The sequence below is a fragment of the Musa acuminata genome, chromosome BXJ1-6 (assembly GCF_036884655.1).
Source record: "Musa acuminata AAA Group cultivar baxijiao chromosome BXJ1-6, Cavendish_Baxijiao_AAA, whole genome shotgun sequence".
NCBI lineage: Eukaryota > Viridiplantae > Streptophyta > Magnoliopsida > Zingiberales > Musaceae > Musa > Musa acuminata.
In genome coordinates this window covers 5,516,917-5,542,500 of record NC_088332.1, presented here as the reverse complement: position 1 = coordinate 5,542,500, position 25,584 = coordinate 5,516,917, and the positions used below count along the sequence as shown (strand labels likewise).

The window sequence follows — 25,584 nt, the reverse complement described above, 5'->3', positions numbered from 1 at the left end:
TAGCAAAGTATGGGCCAAAAAAATGGTCTGTCATTGCAAACTCTCTTCCTGGTCGAATTGGGAAGCAATGTCGGGAGAGGTAAGTTCAGATCGTTTACTCTGTGATTACTGAAAAAGCATTCCCAATAATTAGTTTTAAGTTATACGGAATAATACTTTGTTATTCTTTTCCCCTTAGACTTTCTGTATATCATCATATATAGAAAGTTAATAACAGTTCAATCCTTGCTGGTTTTTTAAAGTCCCCATGGAACCCCTAAGGAGATCCTTTCTATAAATTTAAAAAGTTTTTTTGCTTTTCAAGTCAGGGGACAAATAAATAATAGTACACCTGGAAATTAGATTTGCTGGAACTTACCCGATTTTTCCTAGGATAAAAAGCCAGGTGAACCAATCTTTCCTGTCTTCTATATAGAAGAATAAGACAAAGTTTTCAGGGAAGGACCTTTTGTTTGTCCTGCCTTTTCCTAGTATAAACTATTGTTTGCCAATTTGCTACTGTAGAAAATGAAGGAAAAATTGTACTCGTTAAATACACTTATCATGTCAGTCAAGTCTATCTGCAGATATGGTACGAAATGCTATCCACGGAGGAGAATGCGTTTGTCAATGCTTTTTGCACTCTCAACTTCTTTTAATTCATATTTTGTATGATGGATAATCAGCCTTGGGAAACCAACTCTTAGGAAGCTGTAATATGATGTTTGGTCATCTTTGTACAGATACAATGCAATTGGTTTCAAGAATCTACTTATGTCATATGATTTAATGTAACTGTAAAATTTGAGTTGAATGCTTGCTTCAATTATGGTTTGACAAGCTTTTTCTTTTTTTTCCTGATGTTCCATGTTCACTGTCAGTTATCTTTATTAAAGAATCAACACCACGGGCAGTCCCTTACATTTCTGAAAATAAAATTATATGATTAATGGACTTTATGCTTTTGATTCCTATTACCTGCCACCTATAAGTTCTTTAGGATGTACAGCGAGAACTTAATCTATAAATTCTACCATTTCATGATAAGTGTTCAGTATTATGCTTGATAAAACAGAACTTATGGTATTTAACATCCTTCTAAAAGAACATCTTTTAACCTCTTTTAGGTGGCATAATCATTTAAATCCTACGATAAATAAAGATGCTTGGACTGAAGAGGAAGAACTTGCCCTCTTGAATGCCCATCATATACGTGGTAATAAATGGGCAGAAATTGCAAAGGTCTTACCTGGAAGGTATTTGATTCTCATCTGACATGTTTATGTTTAATGCAATAGAATCAGTTTCATTAATATTAATATTTAAATAATTCAGGAATTGCTTTTCTTTTCTTGATAATGCTTTGTGTTGTTTATAAAGTACCATAATATTGTTCTCTATTTGAGTTATCAGATATAGAGTATTACGAGGGTAGATTGTCATGCTAGTCCTTTTGTGCCATTTATCATGCACATAAGATATCAGTAGAGCACAAAGGATGGCAGCATAGTTTCATGTGTCACATGCGAGTTTGTGAGTGCCAATAGACATTGTCTATGGATCATATTTTGTATTGGAAAAAATTGATGTTTCACGGCATAGGAGCATATGTTGGTTCCCTTCTGGCATGATACAATCCCATGCCATATCGGTTGTCATTGCCCCATTCCTGGTTGCCAGTAACTAATGTTGACCTAACTATTAACACCTTTGACACTAAGTAGTGTCGTGTGTGCCTAGACCTTACTAGCATGGTAACTTTCGATCCATGTTGACAAGTTGAATTAACTTAAATTAATCTTATTCTCTCAACTTCTTGCAAAAAGTCGTCAAGTTTAACTGATTACTGTGTAATGCTAATCCTATTGTTCTCATACCTTTTCCTCAAATTAAATAGTTCTTTTACTATATTTGTGGTATCTCATCCATGTTAGGCTTTTTTCTATAGGCATATTTGTTTCTATTTCTAGACACTGGATAATGTGAATAAATTTAATTAGCAATCTTATACACCTAGTATTACATATCATGCAATACTGCCTCTCTTTCAGGAGAACCTTGTTAATGTCTGGCTTTCATTTGCTAGCACTTCAAGGTTTGTTGTAATTTTCTGATCATTATCTTTGTGGCTAGGACTCACAACTCAATTAAGAATCACTGGAATTGTTCCTTAAAGAAAAAGTTAGATTTCTTTTTGGAAACTGGTAAGCTTCCAAAAGTTGTAAAACCTAAGATGCTTAATGGCTTAAAGGAAATAGTTGGATCAGCCAGTTCCACGTATTCTGGTCTGCCTACTGGACTATGTAGATTGGAAGATCAAAAAAATTGGTTGGAACTGTCAACGGTTCAAGAATATAATGCTGAAGCTGTTAATAATTCTACTGTTGAAAGCAGTATGCTCACTCCGCTATCTGATATCTGCACTATATCTGATTTGGGAACAGAGTCGGCAGAATGTAGTAACACAGGTGAGAATGATCAATTGAATGATACATCTGCACCATCATTGCACCCGGCAGCTCCTAGTCTCCTTGGTGCTCTCTTTTGTAAGCCACCTCTGCCAGAAGATGTTTGCCACTCCAAAGATTCTGCTCTCTTCACCTCATATGACTCTACGCAACAATCACACTGCTCGGTGATTGTGAAACAGTCCAATGGTTATCTGACTCCTCCCTCTGTAACCAGTAATAATGGAGTTTTCTGTGTGAAATCCATATTAAAAAATGCAGCTAGAAGTTACCCAAATACTCCCTCTATCTTCATGAGGACAAAAAGGAACGCAGAAGCATCCCTTGCTTCTGATAGTACTTCACAGAAAAGTAGGGCAAAATTTCTGGACAGTTCTGATAATGTGGAGACAACCAACACCTCAGTGTCAAAATTCAGTACGAGTCCTTGTAGTAGAGGGGCCATATTATTCAATGGGAAGAACTTCAATGTTTCTCCTCCTTACAGGTTGAGGTCCAAAAGAACTGCAATTATCAAATCTGTTGAGAAGCAGCTTGATTTTGCATTTGAGGAAACTAATTGTGATGGTAATGCCAATCCCCTTAAAATGGCTGTGGACAGCAGTTCTATTTTTAAATCCAGAAATGTCCTTCCAATCATATAGGAGAGGACTCATGGAGGCTTTGTCAAGTGCAAGGACAGAAAATGTAGAGATGGCCATGAGCTGATGCACAAGTTGTAAGTACTTTTTGGAACCTTGCTTTGTTTTGATTGATGCATATTTTGATCAACACATATACCTCCCTATTGAGATTAGGAGTTACATCTTCAATGTATAATTCTGTTTGTTTACTTTAACCTGTTACTGAATTTTCAGTTTTACATTTTATATTATACTGTACTGGAAGCGTTCATAAATTGATTATGGATATTTCTATTCGGTAAACAACAATCTCCAATTTTACCGGTCTGTGTTAATGAGATCCTCTTCAACCATCCATAGTGACCTCCTTGTCTGCATCCATTTTACAACTCAATTGAAGATTTCTGCTAAACGGTAAGTATGATCTGGTTATTTGCTGATAACAAACTAGCCACTGACTCTTCTTGTTCCTTTTGCTAGTGTAGGTAAGAGTCTTATCTGGCCTTGGAAGGTTGAAGATTTAATCTGTTTTTTCCGCTGTTTGATACAGAATGAAGTCTGAGTAAAAGATTTGGCAGATTGGTGATCTCTCTCATCTGGCCTTGGAAGGTTGAAGATTTTATCTGTTTTTTCTTCTGTTTGATACAGAGGGAAGCCTGAGTAGAAGATTTGGTAGATTGGTGATCTCTCTCTCCTTATAATTCTTAATAATTGGTTGGAATGCCAGAGAAACCTGTTGTGTTTCTCATCACAAAGTGTGCAGATGATGCCCCTTCTTTATGACCTTGCACCAAAATTTATGAAGATGCTGACACATCCAAAATACCTAATTAATTGTACATATAAACTCCTTCCGGTCTCTGAAAATGGTCTGAAATTTTTGGGTGTGCCAGAAAATGCTTTTATGGAAACTTGATCACTATATAAATGCATGATTGTATAGAAAATGTTCGAACACAAAAAATAAGAATATTTTCTGAAAATAGGATGCACTTCATGACCCTTTTATGGTAAATTATAGATAGAATCTGATAGTAATATTAACCGCGCTAACTATAATGCTCAAACATGGGGGAATCAATTTGAGATGTGATAAGGGAAAGATTATACATAGTTGTTTATATCTTCAACAATGTTGTCAACTTGATCCTTTTGGCATAACATTAAAGAGGGATGTTTGAATTTAGCACATAATTAAATGCACTATAATACTCGGAGAGTTTAGGTCGTCGCCTCGAATCTTCATCTTTGATTTTCACTAATATTTCTAAGTTTTTTGGTTAACTATCATACTATAAAAACCAAGGAGCTAAGTTTTTTGGTTAACTATCATACTATAAAAACCAAGGAGTTTTATCAGGTATGTCTTCAACGTAGATTTAAAAGGATCTCGACCAAGGAGTTTTATCATACTATCATTCTTGGGTAAGGATCATGATTAATCTAAGTCACCTTCAAGATTGGACAACTATAATTTATCATAATAGATTGGCATTAAGAGGATCTCATAGAATATTTCAAAAAAATCATATTAAATCTCATTAGAAAAATCAGGATACAACGAATTTTTCGAATCCCCATTTTAGATCAGCACTATATCCTCTTCTTCCGATACCCAAATCCACCATGTTTCATCACGCCCCATCAATTACTCCACAACCAAATCCTCCTCAGCCAATTATTAGGTCTCATGACAATTCCTATGTTACCATGGATGTAATCGATATGATTCTTGCACGCAAATAAACATACACGCAAATAGAGAGAGAGAGAGAGAGAGAGAGAGAGAGATGAGGAAAGGAGAGTTGTAAGTGTTGCTGGCTCGTGCAAAGGCAATAGCAAGATATGACTATATAGGTGAGTCATTAGCTGCACTTCACAAACACAAGCTTCTTCTCATGTGGTGATTCAGTACTCAGATGAAGTGATCGACCTGAGATCAAATTCCACAGGCAACAGTCCTTATTATGTGGTGATTCAGTACGGGGATCATAAGCTTAAGAGCACAACCGCTCATGGCAATGGTAAGCACAATTCTCTTCGGTAGAAGAGGCTTTGCAATCTTAATTTCCTCTCTAACATGAGACTTTTGTGGGGCAGATAGAGGAAGGGATCCCATCCCGTATGGAATGAGGCATTCGAGTTCCCGGTGCACTCCTCAGCAGTGGACAATCCCATTCAACACAAGATCATTCTCAGAATCATGGACACCTTCCCATATAATGACTTCAATGGAGGCAAGGCAACGTAAGTTCTTGCCTTCATGGGAAACAACAAAGGATCCAACTCTTCTTCCTACCTTGACCTGACGGTGTTTTGTAATGCAGCGTCCATGTGGGAGATTTGATTGCTTTGCGCAAGGAAGAGGGGCTTGCAGAACTACAAGTAGCCGACCACATCGTTGCTATTGGAGGCGATATATGTTGGGGTTTCATAGAAGTTGGTGTGACGTTTAGAACACAGGTATCTAAGGGCAGCAGCATGCAGAAGTTACTCTTAGTACCGTCTCTAAATACATGCAGAGCTACCAAGAACAACCTTTGTTGTATTGCCGTAGGTGGAAGAAAATTGAAGAAGAAGGGTTTTGTCGGATGTTGATACGTAAATTACGATCGATGTTGTTGTTCTTAGGATGCATTAATCTTTGTCAAGCTTCCAAGAAAACTTGTTGAAGGATTGGAAACAAGCTAATGATTCTTCTTTAGCTGCTTCCTAATCTAAAGCATGCAAGCCTGTAAAATATATAGTTTGTGAACCTATTTGTTGGATTGCCAGCAAACAATGATATTATCGGTGTCATGAATGTATGATGTTGCGAGTTCATGATGAAGATCGAAGGCATCAGTACATCAGCATGTTGACTTTGACCATGACACTGAGCCACGAGAAAGTACTAATTTGTGTTGACTGCCCTCTGGTCAAATATAATGGATGGAAACTTCGTTTCTTATAGCATCAAATCTTGGAATTAATAAAACAAGAAGCTTGCTATCAGCAAATATTATTTGGCAATCCCTATAAATATAATACAATATAATCTTTTAATTACCAATCATACCTTTATTCTTGTAACCTCTTAATTCATCAGTTGGAACCTTAGTTGCATCGATGACACTTCCCGCCACTCCATCGTCCGATATCATTAGTATCGCTCATCGATAGTTGCTTGTGCTTGATTGTCTATGTCATTCAAGATTATGAGGAGGACAATTAGGAGGAGGCGTGCGAGAAGGATATTATTAGCATCGCTCATCGTTTGTTAGATGACCATGTGACCCCATTTGACGTTGCTCGTCATTCATCACTCACGATTAAGAGAAAAAAAAAAAAGGAAAAGGGAAAATGATAAGAGTATTTACATTAATTTATTGAGGGTTATCATAGAAATATTAAAAATTCTTAAAATAAAATTCTAAATAGCAAAAAGGGCTATCAAATAAGAAACTCCTAAAACAAACTCTATCATAAGTTTGAATATAGTAATATATATATATATATATATATATATATATATATATATATATATATATATATATATATATAATCGATAATATGTCATTTATCAAAAGCTTTTAATGAAATAACTATTCTTGGCTTGGTCCAATCGTCACTCCAAATATCAGAACAAATATAAGAACAAAGAACACAAGGAACCTTCTTTTATGTAAACATTGAACACACGCGACTTCCACATCTCACCTTTCAATCTTTTTTCTTTGATCATTCCCAATCTTATTTCAATCTCAAGCAAAAGTGGAAGGTGAGATGAGGACCAGAATTGGAGTATTATTGCCTGCCAACTTTGACTCATAGCTAACATTTGCATAATAAACATCCCTAAAACTTAGAGAGAGAAAGTTGCTCAAGGCACGGCTTTGCAGTGTCAAATTCAGAATGGCAATTGAATCCTTAAGTCTTTATTGGATTCTGATTTGGATAAGAGATAAAACTAAAGGGAAAAAAAAAATCCTAAAGTGCAAGTTAATATAACAAAAGTAACCTTAGTTAGATCATGGATGGTATGGAGAAGTCAAAATGTAAGATAGGTCGAAGAGGTCAACCTTCACCTTTTTGAAATGTATTCAATATTTATAGAAGGAGAAATCAAATTAACTATTAATTCTTGAAAAAAATTCTTAGAAAATAATAATACATATTAAATATAATTAACGTAATGTATTTTAGGGTGATTATATAAATCTTATATATTGGGTTATGAAATATATAAAGTTTTTAAAATTATAAAAAAAATTAAGGATAACAAAAAAGATTTTTGTCTTCTAAAAGGATTTCAATCCAATCCACATTGGAAATTTATTTCCAGCTACAAAGGTTTCAGTGGTTGAAGACTTGTGAGAGTAGGACTGATGAACAGTCCATATGTTCCCATAGATGGAATCGGTGGGATTTTTGTCCTCTTTCCTAAATAAAAAAAATTCCTTAATTTTCTTCACGATTTAATTTTTAGGTTTATAATCTGTGATATGATTTATGAAATAAATATTCAAGCTTCTATCTTTGTAGAAGATATTTTAGTAGGGATATTAAATAAAATAAATAATAATAATTATGAAAATAGAATATTTTCTTACCTTTGTGGAGAGGGCTCGTCTCCCCCTATTTAAAGTGATTATGTCTTCCTTATTCCTCGTAGAGTTTGGAAGCGAGACTAACGAGGATCGAAGATACTCTGAGTAGAAGTATGTTTTTCTTTAATTGAAAGTTTTATTTTTAATTTTAATAATCTTTAATGTGTTTAGATTAAATCCATGTTGTGTTTACTTTGAGATATTATTTATTTATAGATTTTGATATCGAATATGATCATATTAATTTATTTAAATATGAAATTATATTATATTAATAGATTTAATATATTTTATGATATTTAACGGATTGAACAAAGCATCTCATACACCAACAATAGTATTTTAACATATGACTATGTATAAACAAATGAATAAATATAAATAAATGATTATGAGTATTACTAATATGATTTCCTTCGAGAATAAAGACTAAATAATTTCTATATTATTATTGGGAGTAACACATCCTCCCTTAGACATATGAGGGATGATACCCCATCTACTATTAGGAGAGTAACACATCCTCCCTTTGTTACTTGACACTTATGTATATCATTTAGATGTCTTGTATATATATTTTCATTTATTTGATGCGTGAGGTTCATAATAAATTGATATGTTATTATTTTATATTAAAATATTAATATAAAATAATTTAGATATATTTATATAAATATTAGATATTATTTTTATGATTTTTTGAATATTTTTACTCAACTCAACATGTATGTTTGTGACATGATCTCTGTCTCTTCCACAGAGGATATACGCACGCAAACACCCAAACATATATATATATATATATAGAGAGAGAGAGAGAGAGAGAGAGAGAGAGGGATGAGCACAGGAGAGCTGAAAGTGTTGTTGGTTGATGCCACCGGACTAAAAGGAGCTGACTATGTAGGTGAGTCAATGGCTGCACTTCGGAAACACAACCTTCTTCTTTTGTGGTGATTCAGTACTCGATACGATGATTGACGTGTGATCAATTGTCACAGGCATTATAAGTCCTTATGTGGTGATTCAGTACAACAATCATGAGCTTAAGAGCAGAACTGCTCATGGTAAGCACGATTCTCTGCAGCAGAAGAGGCTTTGCAATCTCAATTTCCTCTCTAACATGAGTCTTTTGTGGTGCAGATCAAGGTGGGGATCCCGTATGGAATGAGACATTCGCATTCCCGGTGTCCTCCTCACCAGTGGACAATCCCATTCAACACAAGCTCATACTCAGAATCATGGACGCTGACACCTACACAGAAGATGACTTCATTGGACAGGCAACGTAAGCTTTTTTGCCGTCATGGGAAACACCGAAGGATCCAACTCTTCTTCCTACCTTGAACTGACGGTGTCTTGTAATGCAGGGTTCATCTGGGAAATGTGATTGCTTTGGGCACGGAAGAGGGGTTTGCAGAACTAGAACCAGCCAAGTACAGGGTTGTTCTTGAAGATGAGAGTTACTGTGGTGAGATAGAAGTTGGTGTCAGGTTTACAACACAGGTAAGCAGCAGCATGCAAGAGTTACTCTTCGTACTATCTATCTCTAAATACAAGCAGAGCTAACAAGAACAACCTTTGTTGTATTGCCGTAGGTGGAAGAAAATTGAAGCAGAAGGGTTTTGGCGGATGTTGATACGTAAATTGCGATCGTTGTTGTTGTTCTTAGGGTGCTTTAATCTTTGTCAAGTTTCCAAGAAAACTTGTTGAAGGATTGGAAACAAGCTAGTGATTTGATTCTTCTTTAGCTGCTTCCTAATCTAAAGCATGCAAGACTGTGCAATATATAGTTTGTGAACCTCTCTGTTGGATTGCCTGCAAACAATGATATTATAGGTGTAATGAACGTATGATGTTGCGAGTTCATGATAAAGATGGATGACATCAGTACATCAGCATGTTGACTTTGACCATGACACTGAGCCAGGAGAAAGTACTACTTTGTGCTGACGGCCCTCTGGTCAAATGGCCATGTGATGATGCTAGTAGAGTCTCCTACTATCTTTCTTGTAGGTAGAAACCTCCTTTCTCAATAGCAACAAATCATGGAATTAATAAAACAAGAAGATTGCTATTAGCAAACCTCATTTTGCTATATATATATATAAACCATGATTAGTTTGACTTAGATTGGTATTTTAAATATTATATCTTACATGATATGTAGTCAACTTTTGAGATTGATCTATAAACTTATGTTCTTCGATTGAATTGGTGTTGAACTGACGTGCTAAATGATGATAAGGAGTCATCATCATTTACGATTGGTCAGAGACGTCTCCTTCGTCCTGGTGAATGCTCGATCCTGTCGTTTCCATCCGTTGGCTTGTCTCCATAAAGAGTTGAGCAGCATAATTGATCTTGTCATTGCTATATGTTGACTTGGTCTTCGTGAAGAGTTCAGCAGGAGGCTGAGTCTTGAGGATGGAGTTCGAATTCGCTTTTGAAACTTACTTCAAATTAATTAAAAGGTTATAGTCAGATTAGAGAGTTACGAGTTGTTGGAATCTTGTCAATCTGAAATTATATTGAAATAAGAGCAGCAATTGAAGAGAAGACCTCCATGCGTGTTGCAATGGTCAGCTGGTACTCTTTCTGCGTTTCCATCGACGACAGGATCAACGTTTGACTCCTTCTTCTTCCAAAGAAGATCTATATATGCGCCGAGGAAGAGGAGGAGAGACACAAAACCAAACAGACCAACATAGATACAAACAGAGAGAGGATGAGCAAAGGAGAGTTGGAGGTGTTGCTGGTTGATGCCAAGGGACTAGCAGGAGCTGACGTTATAGGTGAGTCATCGGTGGCTGCACTTCACAAACACAAGCTACTTCCTTTGCCTCCTCTTTCAAACTCGATCCGGTGATTGACATGAGATTGATTTCCACAGGGAAGATAGATCCTTATGTGGTGATTCAGTACAGGGATCAAGAGCGCAAGAGCAGAATTGCTCGAAGTAAGCACCGATCTCCCAAACTGAGCAGATTATTATGTACATATATGGATGGCATCAAGCTGTTAATTTTCCGTGTGTGTCATTTCTGATGGATCTCAGAGGTAGAGACTTTGCCTCATCGTCATCACCATCTTTCTTCTCTAATTGTTGGTGCAGATCAAGGAAGGAATCCTATCTGGAATCAGACATTAAAGTTCCCAGTGTACTCCTCAGCAATCAACAATCCCATTCAACACAAGCTCACACTCAGAATCATGGACTATGACACCGTCACAGCTGACGACTTCATTGGACACGCAACGTAAGTTTTTGCTTTCATGGGAAACAACATAAGCTCGAGCTCCTCAACGCGATTCCCTCGAACTGATGGTGCTCTGTAATTGATGTAGGATTCATGTGGGGGAAGTGATTGCTTCGGGGATGGAGAAGGGGATTGCAGAACTACAACCAACCAAGTACAGGGTTGTCCTCGAAGATAAGCGTTATCATGGTGCGATACGAGTTGGTGTCACGTTTAGAACGAGGGTAAGCTGCATGCCAAACTCTTGATGTGTCTCTAATAAACACATGCAGAGCTAACAAGAACAAGCTTTGTTGCATTGCCATAGGTGGAAGAAGATTGAAGCAGAAGGGCTTTGGGCCGATGGAGATGCGACCTATTGGATTAGGGATGTAGATTATGTTGTTGTTCTTAGGATCATTCTTTGTAGAAACATACGATTCTTCTGTAGATTGTTGTCACTCTAAAACTGGGATGTTAACTTCATAGTTTATTAACCTATTAGTTGGATTATTGTCTGTAAAAAGCAATTAGCACTCTGTAATCAAAATCAAACCAGCATGTCTATCTGATTTAATGGATGTCTTTCATCTTGATCAAGTTCTTCTTCCATCATTTTTGTGTTTGTCTTTCTTTCCAAAAGTTAGGGAGTCCAATGATCTTATCAAATCACAAAAGCTTTATTATTTATTATTATTATACGATACAGACAATTTTGGGATCCACCCATCAACAAAAATAGTACTAAGACAGGAAATAATCCAAGTCGATGATCCCAAATAATTGGGATATTAAGATATTGTTTCTTCTATTCTCAACATATTTTAGTAAAAGGAAAACTGATTTTTTTTCTCCATCAATACCGACTCCGAGAGTCAACATTATGAGATGCTTGAATTGGAGGCAAAAATGAAGGATGCATTTAGTGCATGACAATTGCTTTTATGTGGACTTTTCATGAATATGATTCACTTTTAGCTAGCATATAATTTTCAATCAAACTTCAAACCTACCATCCATTCCATTATCTGTACCTTGGGATGCCTTTGTGAAGTGAATTGGGTCAAACATCCCTCTCTTTCTTTGGAACACAAAGAAGGAAGCACAAAAAGGAGAAACAGGAGGAGAAGAAGAAGAACTTCACTACCTACTCCCCCAATTCACCTACAATTTTAGATTTCCTCTCCATCTGTGCAGTGAAAGGACATCAAAGGACAACATGCATGTCGACTGTAGAGGGTGATCGCTTGATATCTAAGAATGATGGTTGTATGCTTGTATCACACTTTTGCATGGAGAACATACCGTCAATCTTTTTCTGATAATTTTCATGGTGGTAGTTCGAAGGAGAAGGCCAACAGTGTCAAAGATAATGGTGTATGTGTCTCCTTTGCCTACAATCTAAAGCTAACCTCATTCACCAAACATGTCATAAAACATATAAATACATCTCTCTACTTCTCGTGGAACCATAAGTCTTACCATTTCTCTCTTGTATCGCCACAGATACAGGGATGGCTTCCTCAGTTCTCATGGGAGCCTTGTTCTTGTCATCCATGGTTGTGTTTGCGTTTCCAGATGATGCACGAGCCGAGCATGCTGGCACGACCAGGCACTACAGCTTCGACGTGAGTTCTTCTTCATTGCCTACCTGAAAGTTAGATGTGTAATCCGATGCATGCGCACATTGCAGTGGAACTTCCATCGTTGTTGAACTAATGAGAGCCTGGTTTGCAGATACGAATGGCAAATGTGAGCAGGCTCTGCGCCACAAAGAGCATCTTGACCGTCAACGGGGAGTTCCCGGGGCCGAGGATCGTGGCCAGAGAAGGCGACCGCGTCGTCGTCAAGGTGTCCAACCATGTACCGCACAACGTCACCATTCATTGGTACGTATGGTGTCCTTGATCATGTTTAGTAGTTGGCACCGGGTTGCGAAATGGACGGCAGCTGATGCTTTGAGGACAGGCATGGCGTCCGGCAGCTGCGGAGCGGGTGGGCGGACGGGCCGGCGTACGTGACCCAGTGCCCGATTCAGACAGGGCACAACTACGTCTACAACTTCACGGTGGTGGGACAGAGAGGGACCCTCTTCTGGCACGCCCACGTTTCATGGCTGAGGGCCACCCTCTACGGCCCGATCATCATCCTCCCCAGGCATGGCGTTCCCTACCCGTTCGCCAAACCCTACAAAGAAGTCCCCATCATCTTCGGTGCCGACCTTTTCTATTGTTGCACCGGTTGGCGTTGTCTTCACTTTGATGTAAACTTGGCGGCGGCTTGTTGTGGATGCAGGTGAGTGGTGGAAGGCTGACACAGAGGCCATCATCAGCCAGGCACTTCAGACAGGCGGCGGCCCTAATGTTTCAGATGCCTACACGATCAATGGCCTCCCAGGCCCCCTGTACAACTGTTCGGCTAAAGGTACAGCTGCGAAGGCGAACCGAGATTTGCCTGCGTCCAAAGAGTTGCGCGTGCTGACAACGTGGACGTTTCGTCATTGCAGATACATTCAAGCTCAAGGTGAAGCCAGGAAAGACGTACCTCCTGCGCCTGATCAACGCTGCTGTCAATGACGAGCTCTTCTTCAGTATCGCCAACCATTCTGTCACCGTCATCGAAGTCGATGCCGTCTACGTGAAGCCCTTCGACGCCGAGACTATCGTGATATCACCGGGCCAGACGACCAACGTCCTCCTCCATGCCAAGCCTACTTACCCCAGCGCCACCTTCTTCATGATGGCCAGGCCTTACGCCACTGGATCCGGCACGTTCGACAACTCCACGGTCGCCGCCGTGCTCGAGTACCGAAAGCCCTACAGTTCATCCGCCGCCGGCTTTGACAAGAACCTCCCGCTCTACAAGCCGACCCTTCCGGCATTCAATGACACTTCTTCCGCCGCAAACTTCACCGGCAAGTTACGTAGTCTGGCAACAGCTCTGTTTCCGGCGAACGTGCCGCAAACCGTGGACCGACGATTCTTCTTCACGGTTGGGCTCGGGACGAGACCGTGCCCGAAGAACCAGACGTGCCAAGGGCCCAACGGCACCATGTTCGCCGCCGCCGTCAACAACATCTCGTTCGTGTCGCCCACGACGGCTCTCCTCCAGGCACACTTCACCGGGAAGTCCAGCGGCGTCTACACCCCGGACTTCCCTGTCGTCCCCCTGATGCCGTTCAACTACACCGGAGCTCCGCCGAACAACACGATGGTGAGCAATGGGACCAAGTTGGTGGTGCTTCCGTTCAACACCAGCGTCGAGTTGGTGATGCAGGACACCAGCATTCTAGGGGCGGAGAGCCACCCGCTACACCTCCATGGCTACAACTTCTTCGTCGTCGGGCAAGGGTTCGGCAACTACGATCCGGTGAACGACCCCGCGAAGTTTAACCTGGTGGATCCGGTGGAGAGGAACACCATCGGCGTTACGGCCGGCGGTTGGGTGGCCATCAGATTCTTGGCCGACAATCCAGGTCTGTGTTTTCCAGAATGCATGTTCTCTTGATCGAATTGGTACGCGACATTGTTCGGTGTCTCACTTGATTGCTTTGGCTTCTAATCACCTGCAGGTGTGTGGTTCATGCACTGTCACATTGAGGCTCACATGAGTTGGGGGTTGAGGATGGCATGGCTGGTCTTGAATGGAAGACTGCCGAACCAGACACTGCCACCACCACCGTCGGATCTTCCCAAATGCTAATCTTGGCGGATCGGCCGTTTGACTAACTTGGGTGCTCTTGATCGACATCTTATGATTTCTTTTTGTTGTGCTGTCATTTTTGTGAGAAGATGAAATGTTTTCTTCGTTGACTGGGGCCATCGTTGACTCAGTTTCATATTGTATAAATAATATGGCGATTTGGTGATCCTCATTCGTCATATATTTTTCACTTAATTCAATTAATAAAAGTTAATTTATCTCACCTTTGGCTAATTTATTAGATAATAACATTTGTTTCTAACAACAAATTCAATTACTCTTGACGTTTGACACATTGTTGGATTGACAATTGAGGAGATGGACCCAACCTGTTTGTTCCCTTCTGGTTGTCTCTAGGGCTCAGAGGGCATTCTAATTTGGGTTCGTTTCGCTATGTCGTCTCGTCTCTCTATGTCCCGGTATTGCTTCGCTAAATCGCATGAATCATCGGATCTCTGTTGGTTGGTAGAGATCTGTATGTACAATGTGCCCATCCATGTCCTTGGTTCTCGACTAATGGGGCACATCCTTCTTATTCCATAGACGGGTGCATTTGGCCTCATTTTCACGTGTTTATATTATCTTCTATCAGGGGATTATTGCTGTAAATAATTATCTTTAATATTTTAATATTTATATTTTTAAAAATATATTGATATTCCATTAGTTATGAAATTGAAATATCTAAGTTCATTTACTTTAACATTGTTAGTTTTATCGATACATGAAAAATAAAAGTCAAAAAGATAACTTTAATATTTCGGTTGGTGGTGATGAATGATATCGATGATGATAAATAATGACGTTGCTAAGGCTCGGGTAGCTATTGTAGATGAGAAGAGGAATGACGAGAGATGAGAGCTGCTCAGCAACTATATCGATGACGAGCACGATAACATACTCAGCGTCATATTTTTTTTACCATCATCGGATACGTCTATTGGGAGTTCGATAATCGCTCACTTGCCAACCTTCCAATGCTTCCCTTCTTAGTCGATGACAACCACGGTGAATAGAACTCCTCCTTCGACAAGCCTCCCATCCCCCTTTTTCATGTCAATGTCGGAATTGAAATGACAACAAAGAGAGTGGCAAGAGCTTCGACGACCTTGACTTTGAGTCAAACGATATGCTCAATGGGTCAACGACAAGATGAGCACCATTTTCATTGTAGATGCCTCAATAACCACCACTATCTTCATCAACACCAACATAGTTGCTGAACGACAAAAGATTTACTAATGTAAAATATTTATTTTGTTGCTTGACAACTACATCGACACTGATGTAAATATAGAGTAGTGTCACTCATCAACTATGTCAACATCGATGCAAATGCAGTGTAATGCCGCTCAAAAACTGCATTAGTGCTGACGCAGATGGTGGTGATCGTTGTAGTGTCGACATAAATGTCTAGTAGCGAAAGGGTCGGTCGACATTTATATCGATAGCTCTTTCACCACTTGACAAGCGTCGGTGTCGACACAGATGATGGTGGCTAATGTGGTGTCTATAATGAAGATGATGGTCACCTCGTCGATGACTCGTTAGGTGGATCGCTCCCCCCACTATCACATCAATTCCGATATAAACATGAAAAAAGGGAGATGGGGTCTCATCGGAGGGGTTATATTTATCGTGATTGCCATCGATCGGGGAGGGAAGCTTTGGAAAGCTAGTAGGCGAGTGGTTATCGAGCTCTCGGTGGACGTATCTTATAATGACAGAAAAATATGGGTCCCGAAATTCGACGTTAAGTAAGTCATCATATCCATCGTTGATGTAATTGTCAAGCGGTCTTCATTTTTTGTTGTCACTCTGATCATCCACAACAGCCACTCGCAGCTCCCAACGATGACGTCGTCCATCACTATCGACGTCGTCCGTCACTAACTTAAACGTTAAAATTATTTTTTATTTATATATATATTTTTTATTTTTGTTAGTAAAATCGATGGTGTTAGGATAAATAAATCAAAATATTTTACTTTCATAATTAATTATAAAAGGAGTAAATATAATATTTTAAAATAAAAAATTAAATACTAAGATAACTAATAATTAGTCATCTATCGGGAGAACACTCAGCCGACACGATACAACCCACCAACGTCCCACTGACCACACCGACCGACCGAGCGTATCCCTCAGCGACCAACGGGCCCCACGCCTGTCTTCCCGGTTCGAGCCTTCCTCCGCTTCGCTGACATGGCACCCACCATGTCTGAAAGTAAGATGACTTCATTAAACAAGCAGAAACTTTTTTCCACCCTTTTCTACCCATACCCGATCATTAAGTGGACGGCAAGAGTCCCACCCTGTCCCAGAAGAGGGGGAAGGGTGACTCAACGGGCGGTAGCACGTGGCTCGGAGATCATTCTAAACCTGGTATGATTTCAAGTAGAAACCGCGAGTTAAGCGGTAATTTTCCCGCCTTCCTGCCGATCCAATTCCCGCCCGACCTATCATTTCATTATTCGCTTCGCCGAGTTGATTCGTTTCCCACTCGGTTGGCTTCCATCGCACGCCACGACGCCGTTCTCTTTTCTTTCCCTATAAAACGCCCTCCCCTCTTAACCCTCGTTTGAAAACTTCTCGCCCTTCTCCTCCATTCGATTGCAAGAGAGAGAGAGAGAGAGAGTGGTGGATGAAGACGATGAAAATGGAGCGGCAAGAGGGTCGGATCCCGGTGGGGACTCGCTGCCCCCCGCCGCCCAAGAGGAAGGTCCTTGCCGCGGTGTCCGGCAAGAGGAGAGCCCCGCCCAAGAACGGGTACTTCCACCCGCCCGATCTCGAGGCCCTCTTCGCCCTCTCTCCCAGGAGAGCACCTTGCCCTTGAACTCTGCCCCTGCATCGCCCAAGAAGAGACCCCCTACCGCGGCGTGCTACAAAAGCAAGCGCAGAGCTCCGGCCGAGAACGGACGAATCCACTCGCCCGGTCTCGACTCTCTCTATGCAACGACGCTACGGAGGAAGTCCTGCGCTTGAACTAGGTGGAGATGGTGACAAATTTTGGATAATGGATGCCACTGTCGTGCTGTGTCAGGTTCGGTGGCTAGCATTAGGGTTTCTCATCCAGTGCATGCGTTGATTGAAACCCTCGTCAGTAATTCTAGTGATTTTGGTGCTTGGTTATCGTCTTTTGTTATCCTATAATAGCTTTAGTGACATATGCAGTATTTACTTATTTCTGAAGAAGAAAGATGTTGGCTTGTGACTTCATATTTCTTGACGTTCCTTGAATGATGCAGCGTTGAAGACATGCTGATTGCAGTCACTATTACTCGTCAGAACCCATGGAGACTGATGGGAATATATATGGCTCTTTGCTCTGGTAAGAGTCGAGAACCATGCCTATTTCATGTACTTTATTTCGACATCGTTGTCTCTTTTTTTAGATGTTTATGAGGTATTATCTGAAAGGATACAATTCGTGAGGTATTTGAGGTTTTCAACATACACTGATCATTGATGCAAATATTATGTTAACTCTGTAATATGCTTACTGCTAGTACTTATAATTCTCATTATAATCATTGGAACGTAATGTAGGACTTGCTAAAACATGTCAAATTTGACTAGGGTCAACTCTAACCTGCAAAGCATAATCTTCCTGAGCTGGATAAACCTTTTTGTTTGATGAAATCCATTTGGTCTCTAGGGAGAACAAATAATCTGTCCAACTTCTAGAGATTACCAGGCAGGACTTGTTTCTTCTTTTGAACTAATTCAACTAAGGCAAATATGAAATAAAACATTTTAAAACTGCATTTATAGCATTGATCTGAAAATGTGATGCAAGAGATGGGAATGTTAATTTCATAGTAAATAATATTCCTCAGAATTGATTGCTCTCTTTGCACTCGGATCAGTCTCGTAGTTATAATGGAGGTTTGAGGATCTAATCAAACATTAAGTCTGCATCAATCGTTTAGACTTTAAAGTGCTCAAAAGCTAAAATTTTTGAGAACCCAAGCCACCATTTCATTTCATAAATGTGGATCCTCTACATGTAAGAAGTTAACCCGATACCAGTTGGTAAGATTTACTATCTAGAGTGAACTGTTAAACGAGTAGGGAAGTTCTAAGCCAAAGATCATAATACAAGGAGATTAGCAACCTAAAACAACTTGTGGTGCAAAGTCAATAATGAGTAAATAATCAGAATAATCTTCTTGTCTACTTGCATATGAAATAAAAAAGGATCAAATTCCAGATCCGGTTGTGGTAGAACTGCAGTAAGTCATAGTACAGAAATTGACAGGGTTGATGCAACCAAAGAAGTTAAAATAATTCTTTGCTAGTTATGCTTTGCCCATAGAAATCATGCAGATTGCTTTGAAGCTAAGGATTGCATTCCCAAATAGCGCAATTACCTTAAATTAGACCTGAAACTGAAACAATAAGTTTAGCAAATTCAATGCACCAACAGAGACCAAAACACGATCAAGATCATGCGGAAGCTTATAGATAATACTATTGCTATCAGCCCCAGCTTTCATTTCTAACAAAATGATCCTCCAACTTTGGTATTGGCTGGGTTTTGACTTCCGATCGTGTTTAATTGAGATCTTCGAAGGTGTATTTGTTTGTATTGGGGAAAGGAGTAATGATATAAAAGATAGAAAGTGTTCAGGGATAAACCATGAAACTGAATATTTGTTATCTTAACGAAAATTATCATCCTGCAACCCCTAACAGAAGAGGAACATGCAATAACAGTGACACGGAGGTGAACAAGAAGCACTCAGTGAAGTCAAAACTTTATTCATATATAGATGAAGAGAAGATGCTTAGTAGGATGGTGGTGGCCTTGGAGGTGCAGCAGATGCCCAAGCGCCGAAAACCTCGTGGCAAATCTCACCATGAGGCAAAACACTTGGCGGCAGATTGTTCTGTGGCATCGACGCGCCTCCATTGCCTCTAGGGCTCTGCTGCCACTGGCCCGCCGCCGTGGACGGCTCTTCTTCCTCCACCAGGGGCAATAACTCGTATGTTGCATTCGAAAATGTGGCTGCGATCACCATCACGGTCCCTGATGCGACCAATTCTCCCACCACATCCCCGCCAACCACCTGCCCTTGGCCGCCGGCTACGTAGAGCGTGAGCCCGGTTGCCCCGGGTGGGGATGGCGCCGGAAAGAACGCCCCGGAGAGAGAGAGGATTTCGAAGCGGTCGTGGAGGTTGATAACCCCGCGCTGCGCACCCGGCTGGCGAAGCGTGACGTTGGCGACCACCCCGGTGCCGCTCATGATGCAGACACCGCGCTGCCTCCGGCGGGCGAAGGTGGCCACGGCGTCCATGATGTCCGCCCCGCTCGCGATCTCGAGCACGTGGGAGCGGAGCGCACTGGGGCTCTCCCTCGTAATGATGATAGGCGGCTTCGGCTTGTTCTTGGACCCAGGCGGCCGGCCTCGGTGGCGTTGGCCGGTGGTGTCGCTCGCTGTGGCTCCATGGTGTACCTTGACATTGCCGTCGTCGTCTTCGTAGGGTTGGGGGTTGCTGCCGCTGCTGTTGGCGGCGGTGGCGGCGTTCTTGGGCTCTCGGTCTCTTCTACGTAAACGGTGGTTGTGGTGGTCGTCGGAGCTGTTCGGGTTGCAGAGATGAAAGGGAGGGTTCGAGCTCGCAGGTGTGACCCGATGGTCGACCCCTTCCATTGCCGTAGCTTCACTCCACCACTGGCTCGCCAGCTCTTCCGTCAGGTATGAGTCAACTTGCAAGGAGAAGAGAAGAGTAGACTGTACCACCTGCACTGCCAAAGGGAGAGGAAACGATCCACTAAACTGCGGAAAGGCAGCTCAGATATACCACAATCAACTAGAGGTACTCCTCTTGCTCATTTAATGGGCACTATCTTAAGTACAGGATAGCCCCATCTCCGCTGCGACCTGCCGCTTATCAAAAGCTATCATCTTCTCTATCCCATATCCCTCTCCTCATCATCTTCCTCTACCTGCTTCCCTTGCCTCTCCTTTTCCAGCTATATTGGCATACTGATTGCCCTGATAGCTTTGGTCATCCACTCTCTCTCTCTCTCTCCACCGCAAAGGTCGCGGTAGAGCGAGATTTCTCTTTCCTCCACTGAGACTGCTAGTCCACGACAAAATCCTCAATCGCGGTTTCTTAAACCCCGAGCACCCGGTGCGTGTTCCCACACCCCATCATTGGCTCGTTGTCTTCTTCACGATCGTTAAAGCGGGTTGATCACCTAAATATAGGAAATGAAATCTTACGGTGAACCTCTCATTCATCCATAACATGGGAATCTGCCTCCTGTACGTGACGACTTGCAGAACTGGCCATCTCAGGCATCAATGACAAAGTCATAAATATAAAAATAAGTACCTGATTAATTTTACTATTTAAATTTATCCAGGTCCCTTCCGAACTTTATTTCCATATCCTACCGGCTATCGGTAGGTTTTGCTGACACACATCCATCCTTATTCAATATATATTATTATTATTATTATCAATGCCTTTATATCTTCTCTCCATGTTGTGTCTCCCACATCTCTATCTTTCTATTATCAACACAAGCAGGACTGAGATGGCTACTGATTGTTATTGTGGGACAGTCGTGTGCAGGAGCATTCATAAATCAATCATGTACAGGACAGAAGCATTAATATATCATTAGTATTGTATTGATTGTTACTTTGTTTATATACTTAATCATACAATTTCAAAAAGAGTTCGATATGATTAGTGTGTAAGTTTTTGAATTTTATAGGTGTAAGGTTAGTTTTTTTTTTTGTTCGAGTTGAAAACTAATTTAGAGTCAACATGATTCCTTTTTACAAGCCAATCTCAATATGAATTTCTTCACAAGTACCTCTTTGATGCTCAAGTCACTAGATTATTGGATAAGTCAAATATATAAATTTTATTTTTTTGAGATGTACCTATGAGTCTCCTTTATAGTAAACATTTAAAGTATTCAAAATCGTTATGCTCGTCTATTATGCAATTTGTGCTATTGAGGGGACATGGAATTTGATCGTAATTGTCGCTAGTTTGCATTAAACTTAAAATTGCTTAGCATTTTCACATGTGGCAATGATCAAGCATGGTTTTGTCCCATGGGGTGTCCACACGATGTTGAGTTGGAGTCAATGTGTAGTTGAGGTGTCGACCATGGGGATTTACATATCGAATATGTGGCTTAGTCATAGCATCCATGTGAAGCTAATGTGTCGACCTCGTAAAGCTAACGGGTTGGGTATGTGGCATTGACATGTCCGTCACATCATTTTTCACGTAACAAGATATATATGCATATTTTTTTAATTAAAAATAAGACATCTTTTATGGTTCAATAATAAATCCAATATAATTGAATGGTTTTAAATTGTTGGATGGAATGAGGTCTATTCTGGTTGTAGTGGATCTCACTCCTAACTTCAATAGATCCAAATATTTTTTTCTCAATAGAATGGAGCTTTTGTGTTGCATTTCAATAATGCAATTGTTACGTGCATATAAAATACGTGAAAGATCATATTAGAACTGATAGGGGTAATAATGGCGACATGACGTGTCACGACGTCGGCCTCACCTGAGTGTCACTCTGCCCAAGAAGGAGGGCAATAATGTTGACTCGACATGCGCTGACGTTATCCACTCTCAGACAACGACTTCATCGTTGTCTGATCCCGCGCGCTTGGCCGAGGCAGAGGAGGACGACGACCGAAGCTCGCCCATACCCTGCGGCAGTTCGGTTCTCCACGTAAGGTCAATGGCAATGTCAGATGCCATCAGAGGTACGATCCTGCCTCCTGCAAGCAGGCACATCAGGTAACACTAAACTGCCCTATAAATACCCCCGAGTTCTAAACGAAGGGGGAGGGACTTCTTTACTAAAAAACTCCCTTCCACATCATCTGACTTGATCGTCGGAGGGGTCGGGCCGAGCTTCCGACCCGACCTGTGTGCAGGTACCAGGGCGGGATCACATCTCTCAGCACCGCAGAAAAGCTTCACTCCCGGCGCAACGGCCCGGGAGTATTATTTCTAATAATACCTACAAATTGTATTATTTCTAATAATACCTTTGATGCTCAAGTCAGTAGATTGTTGGATAAGTCAGATATATAAATTCTATTTTTTTGAGATGTACTTATGAGTCTCCTTTATAGTAAACATTTAAAGTATTCAAAATCGTTATGCTCGTCTATTATACAATTTGTGCGATCGAGGGGGAATGAAATTTGATTGTAATTGTCACTAGTTTGCGTTACTTAAGATTGCGTAGCATTTTCACATGTGGCAACGATGGAGCATGGTTTTGTCCCATGGGGTGTCCACACGATGCTGAGTTGGAGTCAATGTGTAGTCGAGGTGTCAACCATGGAGATTTACATATCGATTATGTGGCTTAGTCATAGCATCCATGTGAAGCTAACGTGTCGACCTCGTAAAGCTAACGGGTTGGGTATGTGGTATTGACATGTTCGTTACATCATTTTTCACGTAACAAGATATATATGCATATATTTTTTAATTAAAAATAAGACATCTTTTATGGTTCATTAATAAATCCAATATAATTGAATGGTTTTGAATTGTTGGATGGATTGAGGTCTATTCTGGTTGTAGTGGATCTCACTCCTAACTTCAATAGATCCAAACATTTTTTTCTGAATAGAATGGAGCTTTTGTGTTGCATTTCAATAATGCAATTGTTAGGTGCACATAAAATACGTGAAAGATCATATTAGAACCATCGTACTCGTTGATCATAAATGAACCGATCGAATTAACCAACCAAAGTTAAAAGATCGAAGTATGGGGGCAATGAATTCCTCCAAAGATCATAAAGTTTATTAACCCTAGTATGATTGGACAGCCAATTAACAATATAATTTTTTCTATCTCCATAATGGTTTGAGGCTAGTAAAAAGTAGTGACAAATTTATTGATGGAAAATTTATTGAGCCAAAGTTATATCGATAACCCTTTTTTTTTTATTAACGATAGAATGATTCACAATTGCATGATCGATTCGAGTGCAGTATGCTCCGTTCATTTGCAGATGAACGGAGCATGTTTGGGAACGGAGATACAGTGGGAGAGAGGACCCGAGATGCACAAGATTTGTGTGCCCCCCGCTCTCTCTCTCTCTCTCTCCTGTGCAGGTTCGGGAAAGCGATGGTAAGGGTGGCACAAGGCGACATAGACAGAGTTCCGAGGCATTCATTTCATTCACGTCACTCCTCGTCGGATCATTGGCATCTGCCATGCCAATTCAGACCGTGACATGCATGCATCCATGCCACCGTCTTCCGGTCTTTCCACACAACTAACAGTGCGAGTGCACGATTTCCGATGCCACAAACGTATGAAGAACAAAAGAAAGAAAGCACTTGCTGCTAAATCGCAAGGGAAGAGTGATAATATTTCTTCAAGTCATTTAAACCCAAATTTATTAGTGACCCAAAATATGAATCAAATATTTAGATCAAACATCCATTAAAAGCCGAGTAATGATATCGATTGCTTAGTCTTTTCTAAACGCAATTGGTGCAATAACATGGTGAAAACTTCTTATATGCTTTCATAATTGTGGGTGAATTATTTTATATTTGTACCTCATTAATTTCCCTCCTGCCTAACCAAATTTACTTTAGACCAAATATATAAAACATATTTAAAAACTATATCAAAAGAATGTCATTGATTTGGTAAGGACAATTGTACTTACAGAAACACTTATCGACTCAGTTGAATATTTTTTGTGTGGAGGATAACACATGGTGAGGGAGTGCCCATTTAAAAGCTATAATACCAAAATATTATGGACTTACTTAGAATTGCCTATTGTGTTATTTGTCCGTAAATGATCAACCTAGTTGTAACCTCGCTTAAGTCTCAAAGGACCTATAAAAGAGTAAACCGATTAGTTACGTGATAGACAAGTCTTGACGTCTCATAAAGAGGATAGTTTTATAAGTAATCCAACAAACACTTGGTATGCAAGAGAGAAAAGAGACGAAGGAAAAAGGAAAGACTTTAGAAGACAAACAAACAATTGCAAGTTTGCAAATGATTACTCACCGGGTGTCAAGCATGTTGGTAAGTTCTCATAGGCTTTACGTGCAAACTTATGAATTCAATTAATGCTCAATGTATTTACTATCAAAATTTTATATCCCCATTCATATACATGATTATTATTGCAACTTTGGTTTTTTTAGAATCGAGTTTCGTATCTCGGAAGTACTATTCCATGTAGAACAAAAAATTCTCGAGCTCACCTTTATAGCGATGTGGCTTCGATGCCCTCATGTTTTATGGTAGAGCAATGCGAGTGTTGTTTCATCTCGTATTAAAAACCCTCATGAGCAACATAATCATAGACGTGAGTTCTACCACGACTTCGTGTAAATACTACATGGAGTCTTTGATATCTGAGCGAACAAACAATTCAAGTAAACAAAAAAAAAAAATCACAATCTCACCATGATAAAATACTGTAATGAATTAAGCAAAACAAAATAAGCCAAACCATTACCATAAGCAACCGCATATGGGCTGCAAGTGCAAACCACTCTCATGGTAAACCACTCAAATTCTTTACACAATTGAAAAGATAGAGTCGTCTCAAGTGCAAACCACTCAAACCCATTCTACTTGCTAGTACATAGAGTTGGTCTCAAGTTATATGATTCTTTATGCAATATATATGCGGAGAGTGGTTAGACCTTAAAACTCCTGATCTCAAATTCTTAGTGCATTTTGAGACTATCTGCAGGCCAACTTATAAGCTTGTTTTAACTCGACTGATTATTCTAGTACATTAGAGTTGTCTCAACTTATAAGATTGAGATACATTTCGACTCTTATAGATATGCACATCATAACAAGAATCTTTCAATCAGATTCTCCTATACAAAGTCTTACTAGATGCATTTTGCAGACATGAGATCAAACTTACATGGAAGAGCAAGTCTTTGTGATTAACCCTTGTCACACTGCTTCAAGGTTG

The 25,584-nt window shown here is 40.3% G+C and overlaps 5 protein-coding genes across 20 annotated transcripts in view; 4 read left to right on the top strand and 1 right to left on the bottom strand.

The window, feature by feature from the left end:
• LOC103986998 (transcription factor MYB3R-2-like) overlaps window positions 1-3,929 on the top strand; it is an 8,624-nt gene extending 4,695 nt beyond the window's left edge. For 4 of the 16 annotated variants that reach the window (XM_065186353.1, XM_065186354.1, XM_065186355.1 and 1 more), the window contains 3 exons: window positions 1-79; window positions 1,107-1,235; window positions 2,113-3,929. The exon at window positions 1-79 is cut by the window's left edge and continues 25 nt beyond it. In XM_065186353.1, coding sequence (XP_065042425.1) covers window positions 1-79; window positions 1,107-1,235; window positions 2,113-3,091 — 1,187 coding nt within the window. In that variant the 3' untranslated portion in view covers window positions 3,092-3,929. The remainder of the gene's footprint in view (window positions 80-1,106; window positions 1,236-2,112) is intronic. The other 12 variants (XR_010514015.1, XR_010514016.1, XM_018827108.2 and 9 more) reach the window with 12 other exon arrangements.
• Window positions 3,930-8,496: 4,567 nt separating this feature from the next.
• LOC135675394 (elicitor-responsive protein 1-like) lies at window positions 8,497-9,388 on the top strand. The gene is made up of 5 exons (XM_065185546.1): window positions 8,497-8,563; window positions 8,658-8,723; window positions 8,800-8,944; window positions 9,027-9,162; window positions 9,329-9,388. The coding sequence occupies exons 1-5, from the start codon at window positions 8,497-8,499 to the stop codon at window positions 9,386-9,388; spliced, it is 474 nt and encodes a 157-aa protein (XP_065041618.1).
• Window positions 9,389-10,349: 961 nt separating this feature from the next.
• On the top strand, window positions 10,350-11,489 carry LOC135677653 (elicitor-responsive protein 1-like). Its single transcript, XM_065190025.1, has 5 exons — window positions 10,350-10,451; window positions 10,550-10,615; window positions 10,772-10,916; window positions 11,005-11,140; window positions 11,224-11,489. Exons 1-5 carry the CDS (start codon window positions 10,385-10,387, stop codon window positions 11,236-11,238), a joined length of 429 nt encoding a protein of 142 aa, XP_065046097.1. The 5' UTR covers window positions 10,350-10,384; the 3' UTR covers window positions 11,239-11,489.
• An 895-nt stretch (window positions 11,490-12,384) lies between these two features.
• Window positions 12,385-14,780, top strand: LOC135677652 (laccase-4-like). The gene is made up of 6 exons (XM_065190024.1): window positions 12,385-12,523; window positions 12,633-12,784; window positions 12,864-13,108; window positions 13,191-13,319; window positions 13,402-14,370; window positions 14,467-14,780. Exons 1-6 carry the CDS (start codon window positions 12,410-12,412, stop codon window positions 14,595-14,597), a joined length of 1,740 nt encoding a protein of 579 aa, XP_065046096.1. The 5' UTR covers window positions 12,385-12,409; the 3' UTR covers window positions 14,598-14,780.
• Window positions 14,781-19,326: 4,546 nt separating this feature from the next.
• Window positions 19,327-20,956, bottom strand: LOC135677651 (AT-hook motif nuclear-localized protein 20-like). The gene has a single exon (XM_065190023.1). The coding sequence runs from the start codon at window positions 20,252-20,254 to the stop codon at window positions 19,391-19,393; it is 864 nt and encodes a 287-aa protein (XP_065046095.1). The 5' UTR covers window positions 20,255-20,956; the 3' UTR covers window positions 19,327-19,390.
• Between the last annotated feature and the right edge of the window lie 4,628 nt (window positions 20,957-25,584).

Bases quoted from the DNA above. Each gene is read 5' to 3' on its own strand.
- LOC135677652 (XM_065190024.1), top strand. From the start codon at position 12,410: ATGGCTTCCTCAGTTCTCATGGGAGCCTTGTTCTTGTCATCCATGGTT. The intron at 12,524-12,632 runs GTGAGTTCTTCT...CCTGGTTTGCAG, and splicing joins CCAGGCACTACAGCTTCGAC to ATACGAATGGCAAATGTGAG. The intron at 13,320-13,401 runs GTACAGCTGCGA...TCGTCATTGCAG, and splicing joins GTACAACTGTTCGGCTAAAG to ATACATTCAAGCTCAAGGTG.
- LOC135677653 (XM_065190025.1), top strand. From the start codon at position 10,385: ATGAGCAAAGGAGAGTTGGAGGTGTTGCTGGTTGATGCCAAGGGACTA. The intron at 10,452-10,549 runs GTGAGTCATCGG...TGATTTCCACAG, and splicing joins AGCAGGAGCTGACGTTATAG to GGAAGATAGATCCTTATGTG. The intron at 10,616-10,771 runs GTAAGCACCGAT...TTGTTGGTGCAG, and splicing joins CAAGAGCAGAATTGCTCGAA to ATCAAGGAAGGAATCCTATC.
- LOC135677651 (XM_065190023.1), bottom strand. From the start codon at position 20,254: ATGGAAGGGGTCGACCATCGGGTCACACCTGCGAGCTCGAACCCTCCC.
- LOC135675394 (XM_065185546.1), top strand. From the start codon at position 8,497: ATGAGCACAGGAGAGCTGAAAGTGTTGTTGGTTGATGCCACCGGACTA. The intron at 8,724-8,799 runs GTAAGCACGATT...TTTGTGGTGCAG, and splicing joins TAAGAGCAGAACTGCTCATG to ATCAAGGTGGGGATCCCGTA. The intron at 9,163-9,328 runs GTAAGCAGCAGC...TGTTGTTCTTAG, and splicing joins GTGTCAGGTTTACAACACAG to GGTGCTTTAATCTTTGTCAA.